The sequence below is a fragment of the Oryzias latipes genome, chromosome 16 (assembly GCF_053564925.1).
Source record: "Oryzias latipes strain Hd-rR chromosome 16, Olatipes_Hd-rR_3.1".
Taxonomy (NCBI): Eukaryota; Metazoa; Chordata; class Actinopteri; order Beloniformes; family Adrianichthyidae; genus Oryzias; species Oryzias latipes.
Window position 1 is genome coordinate 6,904,537 of NC_136252.1, and position 25,153 is coordinate 6,929,689.

Genomic DNA, 25,153 nt, shown 5'->3' on the forward strand with positions numbered 1-25,153 from the left:
CCGCATGCTGCGTTCAATGCACCGGGAACATGAGTCCCTCAGAAGATGCTCCAACACACACACAGGTTCAACTCTGTGCTGCTGCCTGCAGGAAGGGGGGGCTATGCGGACACACTCCCAGCAACCTTGAGGAAGATGTGAAGTTCATCATGACCATCCGAGGATGGAGCTGCAGCTCCTCCATTCCTACCCCGTCTCTGACGTGGTCGAAACCATGTTTGGGAAGTGTCCAGATGTGCCACGAAGAGGCTTCAGTCAATGATCTCCTGGAGCCTCACATAGCGGACAGCCGCCATGAAAACGGTCATTTCATTTGAGTGAAAAGTTCATGTGTGTCATTTTTGTTTCAATTCAGACTCCGTGTACTAAAAAGTTTAACCCTTGTGCTATCTTAGATGACCCCACCCTTACATTGACGTGTTCTCCCTACCATGACAAAGGTGGATAAAGGTGGAAAGATTTCATGTAATCCATGGACACCAGTGAAGATCATAAATCATTGAAGAAAAAAGGTTCAGAGCACTGTCTAGTGGGTCTAGATGACCCATCTCCCAATGGTAAAGTGCCTAGGATAGCACAAGGGTTAAGGTTCAGAATCAGAATCTCCGTCTGGGTTAGCTCCACACTTGGACCAGAATTCTTGGATCTCCTGATTCTTGCCTCAGAATCCAAAGTTCTCATGAACTGATGGAGGACATTTGAGCCCACACATCAAACCGCCACATCTGTGTCTGACTCAATCGTCTGTTAGTTTTAGTGCGGATGGAACAGACTCCCACCTTCCAGAAACTCCCTGTTCTGTCCCAGTTCACAGAATATTTGTCTAACAGTTTTGGATGTTTTTTTGTCAAAAAAGAGATGGGCTTTGGGTATTTTGGGCGGCGGGTCACTCCTGGCAAGGTTCTAAACTGTTCCAGGTTGTCCCCATGTGTGGAAAGTGGCTCTCACTGCAGCTCTGTGTGACCTTTTCAGAATCCAGCACGTCAGTGACTTGGTTTCTGTTCTGGGGTTTCTCTAATGACAATCTTGAACCCTTGTGCTATCCTAGGCACTTTACCATTGGGAGTTGGGTCATCTAGACCCACTAGACAGTGCACTGAACCTTTTTTCTTCAATGATTTGTGAACTTCACTGGTGTCCATGGATTACATGAAATCTTTCCACTTTTGTCATGGTAGGGAGAACACGTCAATGTAAGGGTGGGGTCATCTAAGATAGCACAAGGGTTAACCCTTGTGCTATCTTAGATGACAAAGTTGGACAAAGGTGGAAAGATTTCATGTAATCCATGGACTAGGGTGAGGTTCACAAAGCATTGAAGAAAAAAGGTTCAGCGCACTGTCTAGTGGGTCTAGATGACCCAACTCCCAATGGTAAAGTGCCTAGGATAGCACAAGGGTTACAGGTGTTTTTAGAGAATTTGGCAGTACAGCCAGCCAGCATCACAGCCGTAGATCAAGTGTAACCACATCAGCCCAGGATCTCCACATCCAGCATGTTCACCTCCAAGATCGCCTGAGACCAGCCACTCGAACAGCCGCTGGCACAAACTGCCAGAAACCATCTAGGGGAAGCTCATCAGCATGCTCGTCGTCCTCACGGGGGTCTCGACCCGACTCCTGTCATGTCTGACTTGAGTGTTTTCTTCACAGATATTTGAATCCTGGTTAACGCTATTCAGGGCAGAGAGCAGAGAACGTGTGTGAACGGTTTTCCGTTGTCAGTGTTGTGGATCAAGTGGCCCACGGTGGCGGTGGAGTTATGGTATGGGCAGACAGAAGTTAGTTATGGCATTGTGAATGTACAAAGTTACAGTGAAGAGATCCTGACACCCATTGTTGAGCCATACATCCAAGAATGCAGAAGCATGATAATGCATGACCCCATTTGCAAAGATCTGTAGACAATTCTTGGAGGCTGGTAACATCCCATCATACTGACCGGACATTGAGCATGTTTGGGATGTTCTGGATGCGGGCATACTAATATCCAGAAACTTCACAAAGCCATTGAAGAGGAGTGGACCAACATTACACAGGTCACAAACGACAACTCTGTTGACCCTTGTGCTATCTTAGATGACCCCAACCTTACATTGACGTGTTCTTCCTACCATGACAAAGTTGGATAAAGGTGGAAAGATTTCATTTAATCCATGGACACCAGTGAAGATCACAAATCTGAAAAAAAAACGTTCAGATGACCCTACTCCCAATATTAAAGTGCCTAGGACAGCACAAGGGTTACGGAGATGTGTAGCACTACATGAGGCAAATGGTGGTCGCACCAGACACTGACCGGTTTTCTGAGTCTCCAGAGCATAGGTTAACCCTTTCTATCCTAGGCACTTTACCATTGGGAGTTGGGTCATCTAGACCCACTAGACAGTGCTCTGAACCTTTTTTCTTCAATGATTTGTGAACTTCACTGGTGTCCATGGATTACATGAAATCTTTCCACCTTTGTCATGGTAGGGAGAACACGTCAATGTAAGGGTGGGGTCATCTAAGATAACACAAGGGTTAATGGAACTAAACAGGACATCTCAGATTGGCCATTCATTGTGACCCCTGTGCAAAAATCAAGCCGTCTAATCAGCATCTTTAATGCCACACCCGGAATTTGTCAGCAAAGGACAAGTGCTCACCGTCACAGATTTGTGATCAATATTTGAGGAAAATGGTTATTTTGTGTTTGTAGAAAATGTTTCAGATCTTTGAGTTCATTTCTTGACAAATTGGAGCAAAATCAAAAGTGTTAAGTTTATGTTTTTGCTAAGTGTGAGTAAAAACATGTTGCATTTATTCTTGTTGTCTGACAGTTATGAAATAAAGTTTTTGGATTTATTCATTGCAACTTACTGAAATGATGCAAACTGTGAAATTTGATACATTTATAAGCATTTGACTTTTTTTACATGATAAACATGCGGCTCATCTATAATCCTGAAAACCTTGTCTGTCTGCTAGAACATAGTCTTTAGAGCAACAAAGTTTGCTAAATAAAACTTAATTTTTTTGTCTTTTAGTTTCTCTTTACTGCGGATATTTTTTGGGTTAAAAAAGGAAATCCTTTTAAAGGTCCTTATGACACAGCAGACACTTTTGTATGGAAAGCATTTATTATAAAACATCTAAAACCAAATTATGAAGACTGTGATCAGTAAAAAGATGCTTGGAGAGCCTCTCATGGGATCTTCTCTGCACAGAGAGTCCTGGAGTTGAAGACAGCAGCCTGGACAGAGACAGAGCAGTTTCAGGATCAAACAGGTGATGGCGGATGTGCGCTGCCAGCGTACCTGTTTGTCCTCTGCAGACAGCACCCCCTGCACCGCCAGCAGCTGATACTGTTTGTGCTTCAGGCTGCTGGGGAACTTCCTGATGTGGCGAATCGCCACGGAAACCGCATCAGTGCTTAGTGACAGCTTCGATCCGGGATCCATAACGAGAAGGGCCAGGGCGCCGCTTTTCCTCTGCTCCACGCCGACAACCAAGCGGCTGTGACCTGCAGACAGAGCAGGAAGCTGAAGGGATGGAACCACTAATCAGACAAATTAACCCAAATATAGCACCAAAGTGGACACACCGAAACTCCTCAATTAATTCGAGAAACCACGACGGCATCTCTTGCGATCACCGATGGCAACCGCGAGCAAAAGACGAAGACAGCCTGACCTGTAGACAACTAACTTTTCACACGGCAGCAGACGTGCTGACAGGAATTCCACAGTCAGAGTTGTTCTGATCTCCAGCCAACAGCTGTAATTACCCAATATGGGCATAAAGCCCCCACCCTAAAGTGTAAGAGCTCTGGTGAACATCAAACATCTCTGGTGTTCAGAGGAAAAAGACGCTAAAATAAAAGGTATGAACAACACTGTTACCATGGCAACCATGACTTCACAACTGAATTACCAAATGTGGTGACAAATTTTCAAAGGAGTTTTTTTTATGTAAATAAGCCTCTGCTGGAACACACTCCCCCATCCATTTACCTTGGTGCTGAAGGTAAAGTGGGGGCAGGCTGGTTCGGATGACCTTGGGGGGCAGTCTGTTGCTCTGGCTGGACTGAAGGAAGTACTGTCTGACCCAGTCAAACAGCCGGGGATGGGTGTCCCCGGGGCCCGTAGGCTGGTGGAAGTCAATGATGCGTGCTCTGGAGGTAAACACCGCGATGATGCTCATGAGCAACAATTCATTGCCTACACATGGAGCAAGAGCTGCCGTCCCACCTGACACCCAGCCAGGTGAGCAACACGTAGATCTCTGTGGCCCCGATCCAGGCCCGTGTTCCCTGCAGGCGGTGGTTGAAGTGGGATGCTCCTTGTGGATCCACACCTGCTTTCCAGGCCTCTTCTATCATTCTCTGGACCTGTGGGATAGAAGGAACTGCCTTTTCTGGCCGAGCAAAAAGACATCAGTGGATTTGGAGAAACTCAACAATAACATTAATATTTATTAGCACACATGAAAACCTCAGTTTATTGGTTTAGGTTGTCAGTTATGTGCTTTCTCTCATTTAGGAAATGTTATCTTAAGGCTACGTGACGTCACTCAGCCACTGTGTACATTTTCCACGTATGAAATTTTAGTCTTGCGTGATTTACGGAATTCAAAAGTGTTTCTTGTGTTAGTTATCTGTCGATGTGCTCAGATGTCTGTCGAGGGTTTAGGATCTTTACATGATTTCCGGACTTTTAGTCTATTGAGAATTATGCAGGTTATGCATGTTTTACGTAGTTTATCCGCAATTGTTATGTAAATCTTATGCAATTGTGTGTGGTTTTTGGGATACACAAATTTGTGGCTATGTCTAACAGACTTTTAACGCATGAACCACCGATGTATAACTTTTATCTCCCGTATACGGCGTACGTTTCGCATTCAAATTACGTAACTGACGCACAAATCACAGCCCAATAATCACACACGGTTCATGTTCTGTGTCAATTTATGTGTTCTCTGCATGGTCTGTTCGTACTTCTTCCGTGGTTTTAATTTGTGATGCATGTTGTGAGGCTTTGGGACAGAAATGTGAAGGGGAGTCACGGTCCAACCTCCACTGTTCCTGCACCATGACAGTCAGGACATCAAAGGCGACTCGCACCTTGAAGTGAAGAGGCGTAGGGCTCAGTTCTGTGCAGGGAGGACAGCAGCATTTGGAAGTTTCTGTAGCCGCAGCCCCAGCCTTTGTCTCCTGCCGATGCGCCAAAGTGGTCGGTGTCGGAACAGAGCCACACGTGGGCGCAGTCACAGGCCGGGGTCCGATAATACTCCGTCAAGGCATCGACTGCACCTGCACATACAGCGTCCCACAGTTCAGTCATGTGACCCGCACCATCAATCTTATAACCTGATACATTGACTGTATAGAAGAACTGGACTGTGTGAGTGTGATGTCACCATAGAAAAAGACGTACTTCTGGCTCCAACCAAATGAGTCAATTCAGTGGCCATTTTTTCACAATAAGTAAAGTTATTAGTGAAGAAAGAGGATTATCAAGAACACATTAAGACAAAGGTAGCAGAGCAGGAATGGCTCTTCAGTCCAGTTTGAACATGGATCATGTGCATTAGGCTGGGGAACTTGTAATGGTTGCCACTACAAATCAGTTTCTGATTATGACCTGAAACTGGAAAAACTTGTGGATTTATTTAACAGGTTTTTTGTCAATGAACTTTTGAGGTCACATGTTGTATTTGTCGTCACCCCATTGGTTGAACGGGACCAGCTGACAGGTGACAGGCTGACACACCTTTTTTTTTTTTTAAATGAGATGCGGGAGCGCGGTAAAAAGAAAGAATGCACAACTGACAGCGGACCAGGAGCACAAAGGAGCTAGCGATCTCGTATGATGGATTATCTTTCCCAGCTCAGATTATTCTCCTCATAATTTTGATGGAGTATATTTTCCCAAGAGCTCAGATCGACCAGCAGCTTCATTGACGGTCGGAATGCGTTCCAGCGAGTGAGGCGGAGGTCTCCCACTAAACATGTCAGACTGTTGAACACTCATTTTCTTCCAGAACATTTCCTTTTTGTTAGCAAGACTGCGGGACTTGGGTTTGAATTTTGGGTTCTGCATATATTGTGGATTTTAGGAAATCTGTTTTTTGGTGTTTGAGTGTTGGGCGAAGTGTTTAATCCGTGTAAGTTTATAATTTGTCACGCTCACACAATAGAGGGCTGCACAAACAAGCGGTTACATGAGTTTTTCTTAATATTAGAGGGCAGATTGACTTAATATTTGATGCCCCAGACATCGAGGGGCGAGGGGCGTTGTGACGTTCCCCTCGCTGAGTGGAGGATGAATTGTTACAAACTGAGACCGTCATGGTCTGCATGATGGACTAAACAGCAAAAAGATCTTTCTGCATATGTCTGGAAAGGTCTGTGCCGTTTCTGCCACGGAGGGAGCTCCGTCTCACACATCTAAAGCCGTGGTGAGATGCTTCTCCTTTCCAAATGAAATGTCGTCCCTGGAGAGGGTTTCTGGAGAAGCCCCTCGTCCCCAAACACATACGGCTAAACACAGGAGCGTACCGCAGGTTCTGGATCTGCCGTCATCAACGCCCGAGGTCAGAGACTCCATCAAGTCAGCCTTTTTACGGTGAAAGTCTGCGGGTGCCAGCCGGCCACGAGAAACCTCCCTTTCCATGGTCCTCTCCATCTGCCGGCGGTAGCCCCCTGACCCGTCCAAACCATAGCGCCTCTGGGGAGTCAGCAGAACCAGAGACTGAAACTGAAAGCCCAAACTGTGACACGATTGCTGCAGTGCAACAGATCAACACAGGATCATCTGGATGGTCTTCGAAGGAGACAGGAAACAGAGAATTTGCTTGGTTTTATAAAATAGGACGCTCCATGTAGACTTTAAATCAACCGTGCTCAAAGAAGCTGTAGCTTTTACTTGATTTCCGTGATGCTGCAAGCAAAGACTACAGGCATCAGCCTGCAGGGGGTTGCATGTTCATGTGTCATAAAGCCAGAAATTAGGAAAAGATCAGATCCAGGGAGGAAATCTCCAGGACATAAAAAGGAATCATCCATGTTATCTATCTTACCCAGAGGTCGGCAGCAGCCAAATAGAAAATGCCCACATCTCCCTCTTCAGGCCAGCGGTAGGGATGCAACAACCTGCTTTCCTCATAGTTCAAACCTCAATTTTTAGGTCATGGTTTTGTTTTGCTTTGATTTGTGTTTTACAAAACAACAACAACAAAATCAGAAAAATACTTTTAATTTGCCAATAAGCAAGTAACTATGAAGTAAAAACTTTCTTACACTAAGGCCTGGTGTATCCTAATTAAATAAATAAATAGTAAATCCCGCTAAAAAAAATGTGCACAACTTGTGTTTAACATTTTCAACATAAACACACGCACTATTCACATTCCCCACGGCTCAGTTTTAAATCAAGAATTGAGGCATCCCTAGTCTTCAGCATGTCCCGGTGCTTTCCTGGGGCCTCCTTCAACTAGGATGTACAAGCAGTGACTCCATTCTGAGATCCTTCCAGGTGACAGAGCTCCTCCCCCTCTCTCCAGGGGGAGCGCCATCTAGGGTTGCGCCGATGGACGATACCATCGTCCATCGTGATGGGTGACTGACATCCCGATGGAGAGACACCATCGTGATGCCACGCCCCCGCCACGCTGCGAGTAGACACCATAAGCCGCGGTTACATGTGCAAAATATCTTGATGGGATCAATGGTCGGATTAGAATCCAACCGTGTACATGGCACAGAAAAATGTTTTCAGAATATAACAAACGTTCACATGGCTCACACTTTCGGTCGGAAAAATTCCTTCGCACATGCGCAGTAGGGTTTGAAAAACCGGAATGACTGAGGATATGACTTCCGCCGAGCGGCTATATACGTTGACATGTCAGCTCCGTAATAAGTGAGACGATCTTCTAAACGTGCTTTTAGTAATGTTACGATTATTATGAAGCGCCTGTTCGCCTGTTTTAATTGTAATCCGTGTGGTCATTGCTTTTTCTGTTGAAGAGCGGAGCCGGAAAGAAGCCAGAATTAGCAGTATGCTAACACGGGCTAACAGCATTAGCTTGGGTGGTGCTGCAATCTGCATCCTGGCTGCACGTAAACATGTGGGAATAACATCAGCCTTTATTTAGTCGGGACACGACTGGAAACACAAATCCACGTGATTGTTTGAACGGTTTCTAAGGACTGAGCGACATTTCTGCTTTGAGGCTCACACCGCCGCTGTGTGTGTGTGTGTGTGCTGATGATCAGAGCTGTGCTCAGACACACACTTTAGACCCGGTTCTGAGTCCGCAAGGGATTTTGTTTTTGGCGGGGGGGGGGTGTTTGCAGTTAATAACCGCAACACCGCGCCCCCTGCTGGTTCATCACCGCGGTGATCAAAAATCCGTGAACCAAAGGTCCAGAGGCTTGGTTCTGCATAAGTCACCTGCAGCTTCTTGAAGTGCTCCGCCTCCTGCCTCGCCTCTTCCCTCCTCCTGTGTTGTTCCTCTTCCTGCTGCAGCTGGACCGCCAGGCTTAGATCAGAGCTGGAGCGTCCTGGAGACAAATGCAGATTTGCTAAAGGTTCAGGGACCAATCAAACTCACACAGGTATCACAGTAATGACAGAAATGCACCTGTGCAGGGGTCCAGGTGCAGCTCCACATGTTCCTGCAGCGCAGCACTGTCGGCGCATTCAGCTGAGCACATGGGACACTCCCACGGCCTCCGTCCTGCAAACAGATGCAGAGCCCTGAGCTGCTTCTGTAGGGGCGTGGCCAACACTAAGTTAACGATATCCGTGCATTACAAAGATTTATATTTTGAATATGTATAAGCAGGAGAGACAGAATTCTCGTTTGTAGGAGATAAATACTTATTTCTGTCAGTCTTTAAAGTGGATTTTAGTTCTAAGAACAACCAGGAATCCTGTGATAAGATTATGAGATAAGAAAGCTCGGTTTGTGAACCAGGGAACCCAGGGCTTGTTAATATACAGTGAAGTTTAAACAGTAAAAGCTTCTATGTCTGAAAAAAAAAAGGTTGGAATTAGCCCTGCACAGTAAACCCCAGATTTATCGTTATTGCCATATCAAGCTGTGCAATACGCATATTGCGAAATTCGGCGACAATTGTACTAAATGGTTAAATGTTCTTTAACGAGTCATTTAACCAATTGGATGAAGCCCTTTGTGTTAGATGCTCGCCTCCTATGTAGATGAGGGTCATTTGGAGTAGGATTTAAGTTATGTTGACTCTTATATAAAACAATTCCAGTGAAACTGAAATTATGTTTTTGGTTGTTTTGCTGTTTGTTCATGTATCGCAAGTTATTTTGTCATCGCAATATTGATCACTACTATAGCAAATTGCGAGTATTCCTCATATCGTGCAGCCCTACTTGGAATTATTTTTTGCCAGCAACAGGCAGACAAAATGAAGGAATCTGAAATGGGAGAAATAGGATTTGTTTGGCCATTTTTATTGAAAACCTTTAATGCAGAATTTGGGGGTGGCTTTTTGGTGAAATTGTAGAACAATAACAATCAGGAATTCAGTATCTTGAAGCAACACATGCAGGAACAAGTTTCTCTGTGCTATCCTGACGACAAATGTTCCTGATTCTTTCGTATTACAGAAATAAAAAGGGGGACATTTTAGAAACGTTTATTCCCGCTATATGAATGACTTATCTGAGGGTTATGACCCAAGCCTTTTTCAAAAAGTAGAACTGGAGACTGAATGGGATTTTACTGCAATCAAGGGAATCCAACATTCAAGCCTTTAACTCTTTAGTACATACATGAAGCCTGGTATACTGGGAGACATATCCTGGTTTTTAAGACAAGTATTAGCTGAGAATCATCAGCATAACGTTAAACTTCTGCCAGAATGTGTTGCCTAAAGAAAGCATGTAAACTTTTAACAGGAATGGACCAAACACACTCAGGTGTGAGAAAGTTTCCTTATTTACAAAAAAACTCTAAATGCTTACTTAACTCTAAATCTTAGATAAAACCCAAGAGAACGTTTTTGTTCCTATGGTCACATCATTGATTTGTAACGCTTTTCTAAAGAATTTCAAAAATGAAAATGGAATGTTTTAGCTGTTCTTTTATATTTATTTCCATTAAGAGACAACAATTGTCAGAGCTAGAGGACAAAAGTGACGAGAAAGCAACAATTATTTCTGAAGGTGGATGGGAGGTTGACCTGCAATTCTCTCTCTAAAGAAGCTCTTAAAGTCGTCCCCACTGATATTCAAAGAAACACATGGCTCCAAAGGACAGTGACATTCAGTCTGACTACAGACATAAACCCTGCAGCTCTGTTCGGATTAAATCATTATGGATAATAGAGGTCTTCCTGTAAATAAACAGAATATTTGTATCTAAGGAGCCGGGCAGCTTCCTCTCCTCTCTTTAATAAGAGGAGCTCATTTAAGCTCAATCTTGTCTCAGGATGATTCTGAACACCTCAGAGATCTAACATGGTTGGTGGACGCTCTGAGTCAGAACTGCTTGGTGGGAAATAGAAACAGTACTTGTGGGACACACTGAACAGCTCCATGTTGCTACATTGTTTTCAGCATGGCAAGAAAATCTTCAAACATGGTGGGTTAGCTGCTCAGAACAGACCTTTTTCTGGGTGCTGCTCCTCCAAATGCAGCTCCACGTGTTCCTGCAAAACCAAGGGGCTCGTGCACACCAGCGCACACATGGGGCAGGACAGGTTGGGTTCTCCTGAGTGCTCCAACATTTGAAATGTACCAGGACGTCCTCCTGAACTCCACAGCTGTCGGGCCTGGTTCCTGTCAGACTCCTGTGAGGTTTCTGGTTCCTCTGCAGACAAAGTTGCAGAGAGGGGTCCAGCATGCTCCGGATCTGGTGGGATTTCTTGCTCCTGAGGTTTTAAGTTCACCAAAGTAGAGGCTCTGATGGATTTCTCTTTTTCAGCTGGAGTACCAGCAGGCTGACCCATTGGGACTTTACTGGTACTGGTTCTGGCAAAAGTGCTGTTGAGAGGTTTCGGGTGGTTGTGCTGCTCCTCAGGATGTGCCGTTGACATGTGAGCGTGGAGCTGATCGTAGGACACGGCGGACAGGAAGCAGAGGGGGCAGTGCAGGTCGGCCTCCAGATGGACGAGCAGCAGGTGTGTCTTCATGTCCTCCTCCAGGAGAAGCTCCTCCCCACACACCTCACACGTCAGCATGATCGTCACACACAGGCCTGAAAACACAACATGGCAGTACCGTGACAACAGCACCAGCAGCACAAGAACAACATCATGCAATGGAAAAACTAGGGACGCAAAAGATAGAGATACACAAAATCAACCAAGCACAGAGAGAAAAAGCAGTATCGGTTAGGGATGTAAAAGAGAGATGCATTTGAAAGAAATTAAAACAATTATTGAGTAACAGCAGTATTGGCTGAAAACCCATGTTGGTAAAAAGGTATAACAATCAGTCGGAAAGTAAATATTCAGTTTTTGGCCAACTTTGTCAGTCTTTGTGTCTCACTGTCTTTTTCTCCATATGTAATGCATCAAAAAGACGTCCAAACACAAAATTACTTCCACCAAGTCAGGTCAATCCCAATTGGCTGGAGGTGAACCACAGTGTGAAAGGGGTTGGGTTTACTAAACATATAACACAACTTCAAACAATACCTGAATAAACAAATATGACAAACTTTTATTAACCACAAAGAACAAAAGCATCGAAAAGACACGAAATACAGATTTGAATGTTTGAGGCTGTTATGTCCTTCAGACATTTGGTTTTTGTTGCTTAAAGGCACAATTTATCCTTGACAAAAATCCAGCGGCACACCAGCATCCAAAAAAAAAAGAAAAAAAAAGGAGAAACTCATAGTCTGTATTGATGTACAGTCCCTCCACAATCTCACGTGCATTTTTGTGAAAATTGCGGCAGAAAAAGCTGGAAGTTGCAGCTCTTTTTTCTAAAAGATGTAATAAAAGTTAAGTTAGTTTTCAGTAATAATTTTCAACTAAATTATCTGACATTTTACCCTGGTAGTTGTTTTCCCCTTCAGTTTATTAATATGCAACTTTAGGTAACCTCACAAAAAAACAAATATATTCTTTCTAAATTGTGATTTCTTTTTTAAATATTTTTTTAAATGTTGGTGCAAAGGCAACTATAATTTTTGAACAATATGATCGATCACAAGATGTTTGATAAATTTTACACAAAAAAACATATTTGTTTTCTGTAGCTTCACAAAAACTGAACATGTTGAAGTTTTATTAGTTTTTCTTTTGTCTTAATCAGAGATAGTCTTTGAAAACTTGAACAAAAATGTTTTATTTCTTTTTAGATTATTAAATTGTTTCAATTTAGTTTAATGTGTATTTTGGCCACTTCACCTTAATCCTGCTTCTTAAATGTTGTTTTTATTTCTTGTTAAATTTAACATCTAAAATAATCCAGACGTTATTAGAAAAGTTTTTCAGTCAGAAAGATGACTTGGACCAAACTCTGGGATGTTTGGATGTTAATAAACACAAACCTTGAAGGAGAACTTAACTGTTGACCTCTGACCTCTGATTTCATCAAGAAGATTGAAAAACTGTTTGATGTGTGTTCGTTGTGGTTTCAAGACGTTTACACAGGGCAGACTCATTGTACGCTGAGATGCTGTCACTTTAACACATTGCATCATGGGAGATGTAGTGGTGTCAGACAGACTCGTGTCTCTGAGCTTTATTATTTTGATCACCTTTTCCACGGTCTGATACCGGATCCAGCGGAAAGCCACACCGCTAAAGACGAGCTTTAGCTGGTATTTTTGTTGGAACTGAGAGACTTTTACTAAATTAGAAGAAGGAAGTGAAGATTTTTACCACTTCTGATTGGTCACACTCATGACATGTGATTAAGCCTCCAAGAATGATTGGTGGAGAAAGTTAAAGGGGCGGGACGTTTCTGAAAACAGAGGTGAAGCTGTGGCTAAATCGCGGTACCGTCATTCTCATCAAAGTGTCTTTAATAGAATCAAATAAACACAAAGAAAAGGTATTTTATGATCTTTCATATTCCTAACTACTCAGTGTTTTATCAGGGCCTGTTTGGATGAACACAGAGCTGATATCCTGGAGATGGGAAATGTTTTTAAACCAGTTTGCCACGGCACACCTGACCATCTCCCACCGCACACTGGTTGAAAAACACTGCACTAAAGCATTATCTTTAGAGATGTTTTTCTATCAGATCAACTCATCACATGAAGATTGACAGTTTTATTTTAAGAAATTATAAAAAATATACATAAAATAAACACTTAGATTCATTAAATATTATTATAAATTACATTCAAGTAGACTTTGATGTGCTGCTTGAAAAGGAGTAGGAAGAAGCAAATGTACATAATTCGTATTGAATTATTTTATTTTATACATTTGCTTATTTGTCATAATGCAGTTCTGTTCAGATCAAGTGCATTACTTTTCATTTTCATCACCTCCTATTGTCCAGATGACATGGACACACAGCAGTCTCCTGTTTTTTCTGGAGCAGGGCCGGGCCCCTCCCCTTTTGGCTACGTCACAAATGCGCTTTTTCAAACTGCTTTTTCACAACGAATTAAGTAAAAAAAAATCCTGCAAACAATCCATCATCAGAGAAATGCCACAAAAACATAAAAAATAAAAAAACATAATTTTCATCAGAGTGGGTCTTTAATATTAGTATTTTAATACAAAAAAATAACATTTGAAATACACATTTCGATTCAACATTTACAAATATATTTGGAATTTAAATCTACCTGGTTTTAGATGATGCACATAACACCATTGTTTGTAGTAAATTTGACTTAAAGGTGCAAAAAATACTGCAAATTATGCCAGAGAAGTTGGCTAAATCTGACCAAACTGTCAGCTAATTTGCATTTTCTGAACGTTTACATTCAGCATCATTGAATTATGGATCATTTGAGATGACTTGCTGCATATTATGGTTCTGCAAAACTCCTGAACGCCACAGGAAAACTGGCCGTTACGCACAGCCCAGCTGCACTCCCCCTCCTCAAAATAATTGAGAAAATAAGAGATCAATTATGAAACAATTATTCTGTTTCTCTGCTTTACCGTAAAAATATGAATTTAAATATTAACAAATGAAATAGCTAGAACCTACACAAACGGCTCTGTCTCTGTTTGCTTTCTTCTTGACAGATTCCCCCCGCGCGCGCCACTGCCGTCAAGCCAGCCGTCATTCAGATCTGCGGTGTCAACTGAGCCGCTCCTGAATTTTCACTGCTCTCGCGATATCAGCTTTACGGTAACAGAGCAACCACGGCTGAAATCCCTATTCGGTTTTCAAAATAATTTTACAACAGTGAAAAGTCAAATGAATGATTGAAGAAAAAGTACACACTATTCTTATCAAAAAAATGTTTTTAAGAAAAAGGCTTTTATAAGATTGGGTGTTTATAAAAATACTCCCAACCATATAGCCCATTCATTTATGTTAATGGTACATGTAATTTAATTTTTCACATGTGGACATGGTATGATGTAGGATTTTGTTATATGTAGACTTGATCTAAATGTCAATAGTGTTTGATATTTGTCATAACATAGCATCAGAGAAGCAATGATTGAGACACTGTAGTTTAAATTTTTGTCCATAATCCAGGCCAGCAGCTCCTTTTATCCACTTTAATTTTGAGTTATTTATGTTTGAAATCCCAAATATTTTACGTTTTCACCAAGTCCAATCGTCTTTTTCTGACAAAGATGCAATGTTTGAGACATTGTAGCAAAATATTTTGCCATAATCCAGGCCATCAGCTCCTTTTATCCTCTTCAAGACTAAGTTTACTACACAGACTGACATTTACAGACACTTTTACTGTAGAAATTTTGAGTAATTCAGGTTTAAAATCCCAAATATTTTACATTTTTACAAAGTCCAATCGTCTTTTTCTGACAAAGATGCAATGTTTAAAACACTGTAGTTTAAGATTTTGACATAATCCAGGCCATCAGCTCCTATCGTTATCTTCATGACTATTTTAACTACAGACTGCAATTTTCAGACACTTTTACTGTAGAAATTTTGAGTTATTTATGTTTGAAATCCCAAATATTTTACGTGACAAAGATGCAATGTTTGAGACATTGTAGCAAAATATTTAGTCATAATCCAGGCCAGCAGCTCCTTTTATCCTCTTCAAGACTAAATTAACTACACAGACTGATATTTCTAGACATTTGTACTGTGGAAATTTTGAGTTATTCATGTTTGAAATCCCAAATATTTTACATTTTCACAAGAACTGAGCGTCTTTTTCTAACAAAGATGCAATGTTTGAGACACTGTAACAAAATATTTACCCATAATCCAGGCCAGCAGCTCCTTTTATCCACTTTAGGACTATGTTGGCCCTTCAGACTGACATTTTCAGACACTTTTACTAAAGAAATTCTGAGTTATTCTTGTTTGAAATCCCAAATATTTTACGTTCTCACAAAAGTCCTATCCTCTTTTTCTGACAAAGATGCAATGTTTGAGACACTGTAACAAAAAATTTAGCCATAATCCAGGCCATCAGCTCCTATTATTATCTTCAAGACTATTTTAACTACACAGCTGACATTTACAGACACTTTTACTGTAGAAATTCTGAGTTATTCTTGTTTGAAATCCCAAATATTTTACGTTTTCACAAAAGTCCTATCGTCGTTTTCTGACAAAGATGCAATGTTTGAGACACTGTAGTTGAATATTTTAACATAATCCAGGCCATCAGCTCCTATTTTTATCTTCATGACTATTTTAACTACACATACTGACATTTTCAGACACTTTTACTGTAGAAATTTTGAGTAATTAATGTTTGAAATCCCGAATATTTTACGTTTTCACCAAGTACAATCGTCTTTTTCTGACAAAGATGCAATGTTTGAGACATTGTAGCAAAATATTTACCCATAATCCAGGCCATCAGCTCCTTTTATCCACTTTAGGACTATGTTGGCTACTCACTGACATTTACAGACACTTTTACTGTGGAAATTCTGAGTTATTCTTGTTTGAAATCCCAAATATTTTACGTTTTCACAAAAGTCCTATCGTCTTTTTCTGACAAAGATGCAATGTTTGAGACACTGTAACAAAAAATTTAGCCATAATCCAGGCCATCAGCTCCTTTTATTATCTTCAAGACTATTTTAACTACACAGCTGACATTTACAGACACTTTTACTGTAGAAGTTTTGAGTAATTCAGGTTTAAAATCCCAAATATTTTACATTTTTACAAAGTCCAATCGTCTTTTTCTGACAAAGATGCAATGTTTGAGACACTGCAGTTGAATGTAAATGTCAGACTGTGTTGTTAAAATAGTATTGAAGGGAATAAAAGGAGCTGATGGCCTGGATTATGGCAAAATATTTTGCTACAATGTCTCAAACATTGCATCTTTGTCAGAAAAAGACGATTGGACTTGGTGAAAACGTAAAATATTCGGGATTTCAAACATTAATTACTCAAAATTTCCACAGTAAAAGTGTCTGTAAATGTCAGGCTGTGTAGTTAACTTAGTTTTGAAGAGAAAAAAAAGGAGGTGATTGCCGGGATTATGTTAAAATATTCAACTTCAGTGTCCCAAACATTGCATCTCTGTCATAAGATGCCATGTTGTGACAAATATCAAACAGCATTGACATTTAGATCAAGTTTACACTTCTATACGTCATTATGAAGTGTTTGTACTGAATATAACAAAATCCTACATCATAACATGTCCACATGTGAAAATTGATATTACATTTACCATTAACATAAATGAATGGGCTATATGGTTGGGAGTATGTTTATAAACACCCAATCTTATCAAAGCCTTTTTCTTAAAAACATTTTATTTGATAAGAATAGTGTGTACTTTTTTAAAATCATTCATTTGACTTTTCACTGTTGTAAAATTATTTTGAAAACCGAATAGGGATTTCAGCCGTGGTTGCTCTGTTACCGTAAAGCTGATATTGCGAGAGCAGTGAAAATTCAGGAGCGGCTCAGTTGACACCGCAGATCTGAATGACGGCTGGCTTGACGGCAGTGGCGCGCCGGCAGGTGAGGAAAACGTCCGACGGTAAATCAAATGTAAGCGCTCTCGAACCCTCGAAGTTACCTTCTTTAGGGGTCACCCTCTCGGTTCCGCTGCTCTCATGCGGTCAGGCCCCAGTTCAGGTCTAGCTCCAGGTCGGGTTCTGCCGCTTAGCTTTCAATTTTTCATTTTCGAAACCCAAAAGGACTTCCGGTCCAACTTCCGAAACAAAACTTCACAATAAAGTACCTGCGTGCCAGAAACATAATCTCATCAAAATAATGGGCTCTACTCAAACTAACCTATTATATTTTGTATATTGAAACATAAAAAGTTTTTTTTAATACATTTTGAATATGAATAACATCTTTAACATTAGCTTTGCCTTTGAGGAGGCCTATTGTCTACTAGTTGTTTTTTCTCCCTAGAAAATTCATATTATTGACGCACTGTCAACACATTGTTTTAGGAACAAATTTTCAATTTATTGTAAAATTCCAATATAAAAATAACACATTACACATACATCTCGATGATCAATTTTTTTGTTTACCTTCGCACAAAGTTTCCAAATGTTTTTATCGATTTGTTGTTTATTTTGGCTCATCCAATTGATCTACAAACCACTATTATTTTTGTTTTTCATAAATCAATTGTGGGCCATCAGATGCTGGCCTTGTTTGTTTATGTATGTGTAATTGTTGTTTAAATAAACGTACAATTAAAATAATTTTAAATATATTTTTTGACAAAAATAAAGCATAAAATCATCTAATATGTTCAGCTGCTAACAGTGTTGGATGTCAGAGTAAAACTTTTTCCAGTCACATTTCAGCTTGTGTTGTCAGCCTGTCTGAAATCAGCCTCAAATGTTCTGAATTGTTAAAAAGGCTTCCATTTTCTTAACAAAGCACAGGCAGTTGCAGCAGCCAAATCAGATCTCCAGTATGTGTCGCTGAGGCCTAAACCATAAGTTCATGCTTCACACTACCTGTGATATGTATGAATCCTGTGATTGGTTAAGAACTCATGATAGTGCGGGAACACTCTAACTGAAGCTAAAGGTCTGTATGAATATGTCAGAGCCTCATGCTCTAACCTGTTTGTTCATATGCTTGTGTCCACTCCTTCTGGTTCAGTGCTATTTCTGCATATTAAACAAAAACAAAATGACCGTGGTCATTTTAAGAAATGCAACATTTACACTATTTACAAGAATTTAGGGACATTATAAAAAAAGAACTCTGTGGATTTCATAAACACAGTGTTTGTTTCACTTCACAGATTTTCAGGTTAGGTGTGTCCTACTTGGGGTCAAAACCAGAAAAAAAAAAAAAAGGCATCAATTTTAGCATCATGTTGGTATAAAAGGCTAATTTTTGCCAGTACGTCATTCCATGTTTATCCTTCTGACAGCCATGAACACACAACATCGCTTAACCGACGAGCAGCAGCATCTGGCCAAAAGCGCTCCTTCAGGTCGGAAGTAGACAGATGTTTCAGATGAACTTAGTGAGTCTCAAAGTGTCATCGGCAGACTTGTGTCAAGACACAGAACTGCAGGCAGAGTTTGCATCAGACCAAGGAGTGGAGCCCCCGCCAGTGACAGACGACAACCATGACCAGAATCTGAGGACCTCTGCACTCAGACATGATTTAGCAAATGTCACACAGCTGCTGGTCCATTACCAGATGTGAGGGGTACTAGGGTTTCCAGACAAACCATATACAACTGATTGAAATGACAGACGACCGTTGCATGTGACTCCACTGACACCAAGGTGTGAATGCTTGTAGTGGACACAAGACCATGTGGCTTGGACAATGCAGCATTGGTCGACCATCCTGTTTACTGATGAGTGTCGGGTCACCTTGCATAGAAATGGTGGAGGTCAGCGTTGCTGGAGAAGGCAAAGTGAGTGATACGTCGAGGTCAACATGGTCCTCGTGGTTTGGTGGAGGAGGTGCAACAGGCTGGACAGGCATTAACATTCAGTCCAGAGTTTGGATGATGGTACCCCACCCCCAAGTGACCTGGCAGAACTGCATGTAGCACTTGTGGAAGAGCAGAACACATTGCCTCAGAACAACATCAAGATACTAGTGAGGAGCATGAGAAGTCCCTGTTCAGCTGTCACTGCAGCAAAAAATGGAAATACTATCAATCTATTTATGGAATCTGAGGCTATATTAATTATTGTTTTAATTTGTTGGGTAATAAATATCAAACTATTGAAAATAGGGTTGATACTCAACAATTATTTGTAATATCGAAGGGAACTTTAACGTATTTCATTACATACCAAATAAGAAAAGCATTGCACTGTAAATTAATTATCCTGTTTGATACTTCTTTGAATGAATGGATAACTGCTGATTGCATTGTTTTGTGCATTATTCTTTCTTTGATTGCTTAAAATAAACCATTTTAAATCAAATCATATCAAATAAAAATCAATTAAATAACAAAATCCACATCTTATGAGTACTGTCATTCTTTAGAGTTGGCTTTGATTCAAGGCACAGATAGTGGGTCTTGGTCTGCATAAAAAATGGAAGTGCTGTGTTTTACTTAGCAGACTTTACTCCAAGGTAAATAAAAGAAAAGATTAGCTGCATGGCTTAATCATTAGGAGTGTAACAATTCGTTTTAACAATGATCAATGATTTATATCAGAATTTGTGATTGACAATACCATTCATAGTTAAGATCGGTTCATTTTGAAAAATACGAATGGATCCGTTTCACTGACCTCAAATGGTTTCAGGACATCTTTAGCCAAAACTTCAGCCAGTGTGACTCTGAGAATGGTACTGGACCTGTCACTGAACAGTGCAGGTGAAGGTTTCCAGATTCCTGGGATTTCTTCAAGATAGTCAAGTGTAAATTAAATGTGTCCAAACAAACAAGTAAACAAGAATGAATGTCAAATCCATTCACATTTTAGTTTCCTAAAGTTCAGTCCACTGTTGTTTTCCACACTCAAAGAATCCAAAGGGAACATTCTTAGAACATTCTAGCACACTGGATGGTCACATGTCTCTGGTAAAGTCAAAGTGTTTCCACACATTGGACTGGAATGATGGTTGTATTTATAACTCTTTATAGGGTTCTCTGGCCACAAAACCCTGCCAGCAAGGCCAAGCGGGCCCCATTTGGTTTAAAAGTGGGCAAAAAAAGTGGGCCCCCAATGGTTTGTCCGCAGTTTCCGTGGTGGCGCCACCTGTGTTTGCCCACATTGGCTCAAGTGGGCACTCAGTGGGCTGACTTGCTATGCTAGACAGGCACACGGTCGGCAGAGCGAGCTCCGATGCCCAGGGTCTGGCAGAGCAAGCGAGCGGGGCGGCCCAGGTGGAGGTAGGTTAGAGGTGGAAGGCTGAGGATGGGGATGTGTAGCTGCTGCTTAGAAAGTAAGGTGAGGTCAAAAGCGGACTGTGGGGGCGGGTAGCGCCTGCTGGCCATAAAATGTTTTTCACAGCGTTGATTTAATTTTGAAATAATTTTATAAGGAAAAGGGTAAATTTAATTCTATTTGATTAAGATCTTGCATCAGACAGATTGATCTGGTTAGAATTTAGGAATATATATTGATTCATTGATTAATTAATTACTCATTAACACCCCTTCTCATCACTGTTGACTTGGTGCATTTCTGTTACTTTAAAAAGTAAATGTGACCTCTCAAAACGCCTAAAAGCGTTACTAATATGTCTCTTGTTGTCTAATAACAGATGTTTTGTTTTTTTGTCTGTTTTGTCCATCCCTCTTTTGTTTTCTCTGAATCCATACTTTTTTCATTGTAAAGTCCAGCTTCCTTGTGTCCCAAAAGACTGAGCCAATGCCTCAACAACATGCAGGTGAACAGCTCATCTGCATCATGAGCACACAAAGGTGTTCTCAGATTTCGTCCAATCTGAAATTCCCTGCTCCAAACCAGTCTGTCTGGTTGTCATAAAGGCAGAAACAATGATAGATGAAACGCAGCACTGTTTCTCATCCTTGTTAGTTTTTATTCAAACCCAGATTAAAAGTGTTTACTGCAAACAAACCAGCCAACAGCTCTTTTTGTCAGCATTCTGAGAGAACGACAGACACTCCCCCGTCACTCTGGGGGAGTCAACACAGGCATGATGTAGCAAAAAAATGCATTGTCTCCAGGAAGTCAAAGAAAGATGATGCTGAGAGTTTACCTGCTGAATGCTTGGGCTTGGACGTCATATTGCAAGATCACCTGGCACAGTGGATGTAAAAAAGGGTTTGTAACTTACAGCTTCTGCCAGCTGTCCTACTTAAAAAGATAATAGAGGTCTGTAATGTTCATCAAAGATACACTTCAACTGTGAGAGACAGAATGTAAAAAAGAATCCAGGAAATCACATTATGTAATAATTATAGAATTTTTGAGGACAATGGTGCAAACAATCAAATATTTATCTTCTTCAAACAGGCAACTTTTCTGTTTCTCACAATTTACTTCATTAACCCTTATGCTATCTTAGATGACCCCACCCTTCCATTGACGTGTTCTCCCTACCATGACAAAGGTGGATAAAGGTGGAAAGATTTCATGGACACCAGTGAAGATCACAAATCATTGAAGAAAAAAAGGTTCAGAGCACTGTCTAGTGGGTCTAGATCAGTGTTTTTCAACCTTTTTTGAGCTACGGCACACTTTAACCTTGACAAAAATCCCGCGGCACACCAGCATCCAAAAAAAAAAAAAGCAGAAATTCATGGTCTGTATTGATCGACAGCCCCCCCCCCCCCCCCCCCCCCGCCCGCAATCTCACGTGCATTTTTGTGATAATTGTGGCCGGAAAAGCAGGAAGTTGCGGCTGTTTTTTCTAAGAGATGAAATGAAAGTTGAATTAGAAAATGTAGAAACTGTTTGTTTGTTGTGGTTTCAAGACGTTTCACAAGGACAACTCATCGTGCGCTGGGACACTGGCCCTTTAAGCCAATGCATCATGGGAGATGTAGTGTGAAAATTGCCGAAAACTTGCAGAAAGACTCGCGTCTCTGAGCTTCATTGTATTGTTCACTTGTTCCACGGTCTGACACCGGACTCTGTGGAAAGCTACACCGCTAAAGACGAGCTTTAGCTGGTATTTATGTTAGAACTGAGAGACTTTATCAGCAGAATTAAGAACAAGGAAGGGAAGACTTTAAGCACTTCTGATTGGTCAGACTGATGACATGTGATTAAGCCTTCAATAATGATTGGCGGAGACAGTTAAAGGGGCGGGACTTTTCCGCAAACTGTCATAGCTGCAGGTAAATCGTGGTACAGTCATTCTTATCAAAATGTCTTTAATAGAATTAAATTAACACAAAGAAAAAGTAATTTTAAGATCTTTTATATTCCTAAATACTCAGTGTTTTATCAGGGCCTGTTTGGATGAACAAAGAGCTGATTTCCTCGAGATGGAAAATGTTTTTAGATCAGTTAATGATTAATGAGGGCAATTTCCCACGGCACACTTGACCATCTCCCACGGCACACTAGTGTGCCACGGCACACTGGTTGAAAAACACTGGTCTAGATGACCCAACTCCCAATGTTAAAGTGCCTAGGATAGCACAAGGGTTACGAAGTTCTTCTGTCCTCTGGTCGTAATCTGTATTAATGAAACCTGTTTGAATTGATTATCCGAATAAAAGCAAGTAAAAAGTATTTCAAGGTTCTTTGATCATATTTTATGTTTAATAATTACTTAATTATTACTGGTGAAAAGATGAGGTACAAAAAAAAAACCCGAGGTATTTTGTTGATTATGGTAAATGGTGAGTACTTGTACAGTTGTTACGCCCAATTTGTGGTCTAGTGGTATCTAGAGGGGCATAACATAAAATTAATGTTTTTTCACCACACTTAAATTAACAAAAACATCAAACGAATGACTCCATACAAAAATACCTATTTGATTTACAAAATAATAACAAACTTGTCATGGCTAGCGGACTGTGGCAGACCCAGATGCTGGAACCCGGAAGGATACTCGGCAGGCGATAAAGTGAGTTAGTAAGGGTTTTAATGAGACAGAACAGAGTATTCAGGAAAGGATGTGTCGTAGATGGTTGGAGGTTCTTGAGGGCGAACACTGTAATCCAGAGGTTGAGCCAGAGGAGCGTCGGGACGAGAAACCAGCGGGAGAGGTGAGTAGCAGACCGAGTGTTCCAGAAGGGACCGGGATCCTGAGTAGTGAGAAGACAAAGCAGGTTTAGGCGACAAAACAAGAACATGAACGAGACTTTCATGAATTTGGCCAGGGAAGCACCGTGGAGTACAACGAACTAGCGTCGAGTACAGGTCCTGGTTCTCCTTAAGAGTCCAGCCGCTGATGAGGATGAGGAGGCACAGCTGGTGTCCGCAGGAGCTGTGGTCTCCTGACGAGGAGGAGGAGCCGGCTGGGGGTACCGTGACAAAACTATAACTAAAAGTGAAGCAAAAAGGCTTCAGGGTTAACCGAGGCCAAAATAACAAACAAAACCCCACCTTAGTGAAATCTCACTAAGACAAACTCTTACCTCCCTGGACTAACATAAACAGGAGAAAACAAGTACTAAAGAAAATGGCAGTTCAACCCTACAGCTTCACTTAAACAAAGGTCCAAACAAAACTACAGAGTGGGCCTCGGAGGACCAAGCCGCAGAAAAATCCAACGAAAAATGAGTGGGTTCTCAAATTGTGACAAAGATAAATGAGAACAGCCCCTTCCAGGAAGAGTCTGCACTGTCAGCACCACCCCCGGGCTAACACACATGCCCACTTTCTCAATAGAGCTAGATTAGGGGTGTGAGATAAAATCGATTCGGCAAAATATCGCGATGGTTCATTTGGCAATACTTGTATCGATTCAAAATGCTGCCAGGACGATATTTATTTAACTATTTCTGAGCGTCCTTCAGCATCTGACTCTTGTTGTCCACTTCACCCTCCGACCGCTGGTTGGCAGCAGAGAACATGGAGCCTCTTTGAGCAGCACTACTCTGCACAAGACAACAGGAAGGCTGCAGCCAGAGGCAGCTTGTTTCATTGTTATGAGACATGAACTACTTCGTTTTAACTTGGCATGGATACCAGACAGAAACTTTGTGCCATGTTGCTGTCAGCAACATAAAAAAACAAGGATTGTTTACGAGTGAAGCATGGCAGCGGGTAAGAGGCTAATGCACTTAGTGTCGGCTAAAATGCTATCTGCAAAGCAGGCTAAAGTTCTGCAGAACCTCCCAGCAATAGATTCTAGTTTAGCGACCTGATGGACCACAGTGATGTGTACAACGCTTTGAAAAAAAGGCCGACATCGTGGTGATGAGCGTTACTAGTTTACTTCCGCGTGTGAGAAGCGTGTCTGCAAAGATGCAGCAGAGCAGACTGAGTGATATGTAAACAAAGTACCTTTGCCACATTAAAGCAACTTTCCTTCATTCTGTCATGCTGCCTCATAGAAAGTTATTGGTTAAGGCACATTCATTCTTTGTTTTTTCTTATACTGAAAAATATTTTGTAGTGGAAATCAGACAATGTTGACTGTTCCTATTCCATATTTTAAGTTACCAAAATAAAAGCACTATGAATTTGCTTTGGTAAACGCAACTTATATATGAGATACAGTTGCAGTGCTTAACATTGTGATCATTAAATAAGTTGAATTTGACCATTTTATTACAGTGGAAGACATTGAAATTCTGGTAGAGTTTTTTCAACGCCATATTTTTTTTAAAAAAAGAAAGAAAATGTGTTTTGGTAAAATATCGGGATACGCATCGTTTCGCGGGGCGCGTATTGGGATACGTATCGTATCGCCAGACTCTTGCCAATACGCACCCCTAGTGGTGATCGGCAAAACGCTTTTCTTTTATATTCACAAAATGCACATCCATCTTTGCAAAAGTTCAACAACTCAGGTGCAGGATGATAAGTCCATAAGAAGCTTCACTAAGTTTTTACATCAGTCACTTTGTTGCTCAAGCTGGTCATGTGGAGGTGACAGTGGAAGCAAATTGTACTTGAACAAAACTTAACTTGTAAAACATTTTTGTAGTAGAAAATATATTTCAAAAACTTTCCAGCGCTTGGACA

General features: G+C 41.1%; 1 protein-coding gene across 1 annotated transcript; it reads right to left on the reverse strand.

The window, feature by feature from the left end:
- Window positions 1–3,102: 3,102 nt before the first annotated feature.
- On the reverse strand, window positions 3,103–17,289 carry zufsp (zinc finger containing ubiquitin peptidase 1). Its single transcript, XM_011484875.4, has 10 exons — window positions 17,154–17,289; window positions 10,632–11,222; window positions 8,631–8,726; window positions 8,441–8,550; window positions 6,544–6,712; window positions 5,107–5,295; window positions 4,232–4,397; window positions 3,995–4,155; window positions 3,299–3,504; window positions 3,103–3,234 (listed from the first exon to the last, which is right to left on the reverse strand). Exons 2-10 carry the CDS (start codon window positions 11,203–11,205, stop codon window positions 3,187–3,189), a joined length of 1,719 nt encoding a protein of 572 aa, XP_011483177.1. The 5' UTR covers window positions 11,206–11,222; window positions 17,154–17,289; the 3' UTR covers window positions 3,103–3,186.
- Window positions 17,290–25,153: the final 7,864 nt, after the last annotated feature.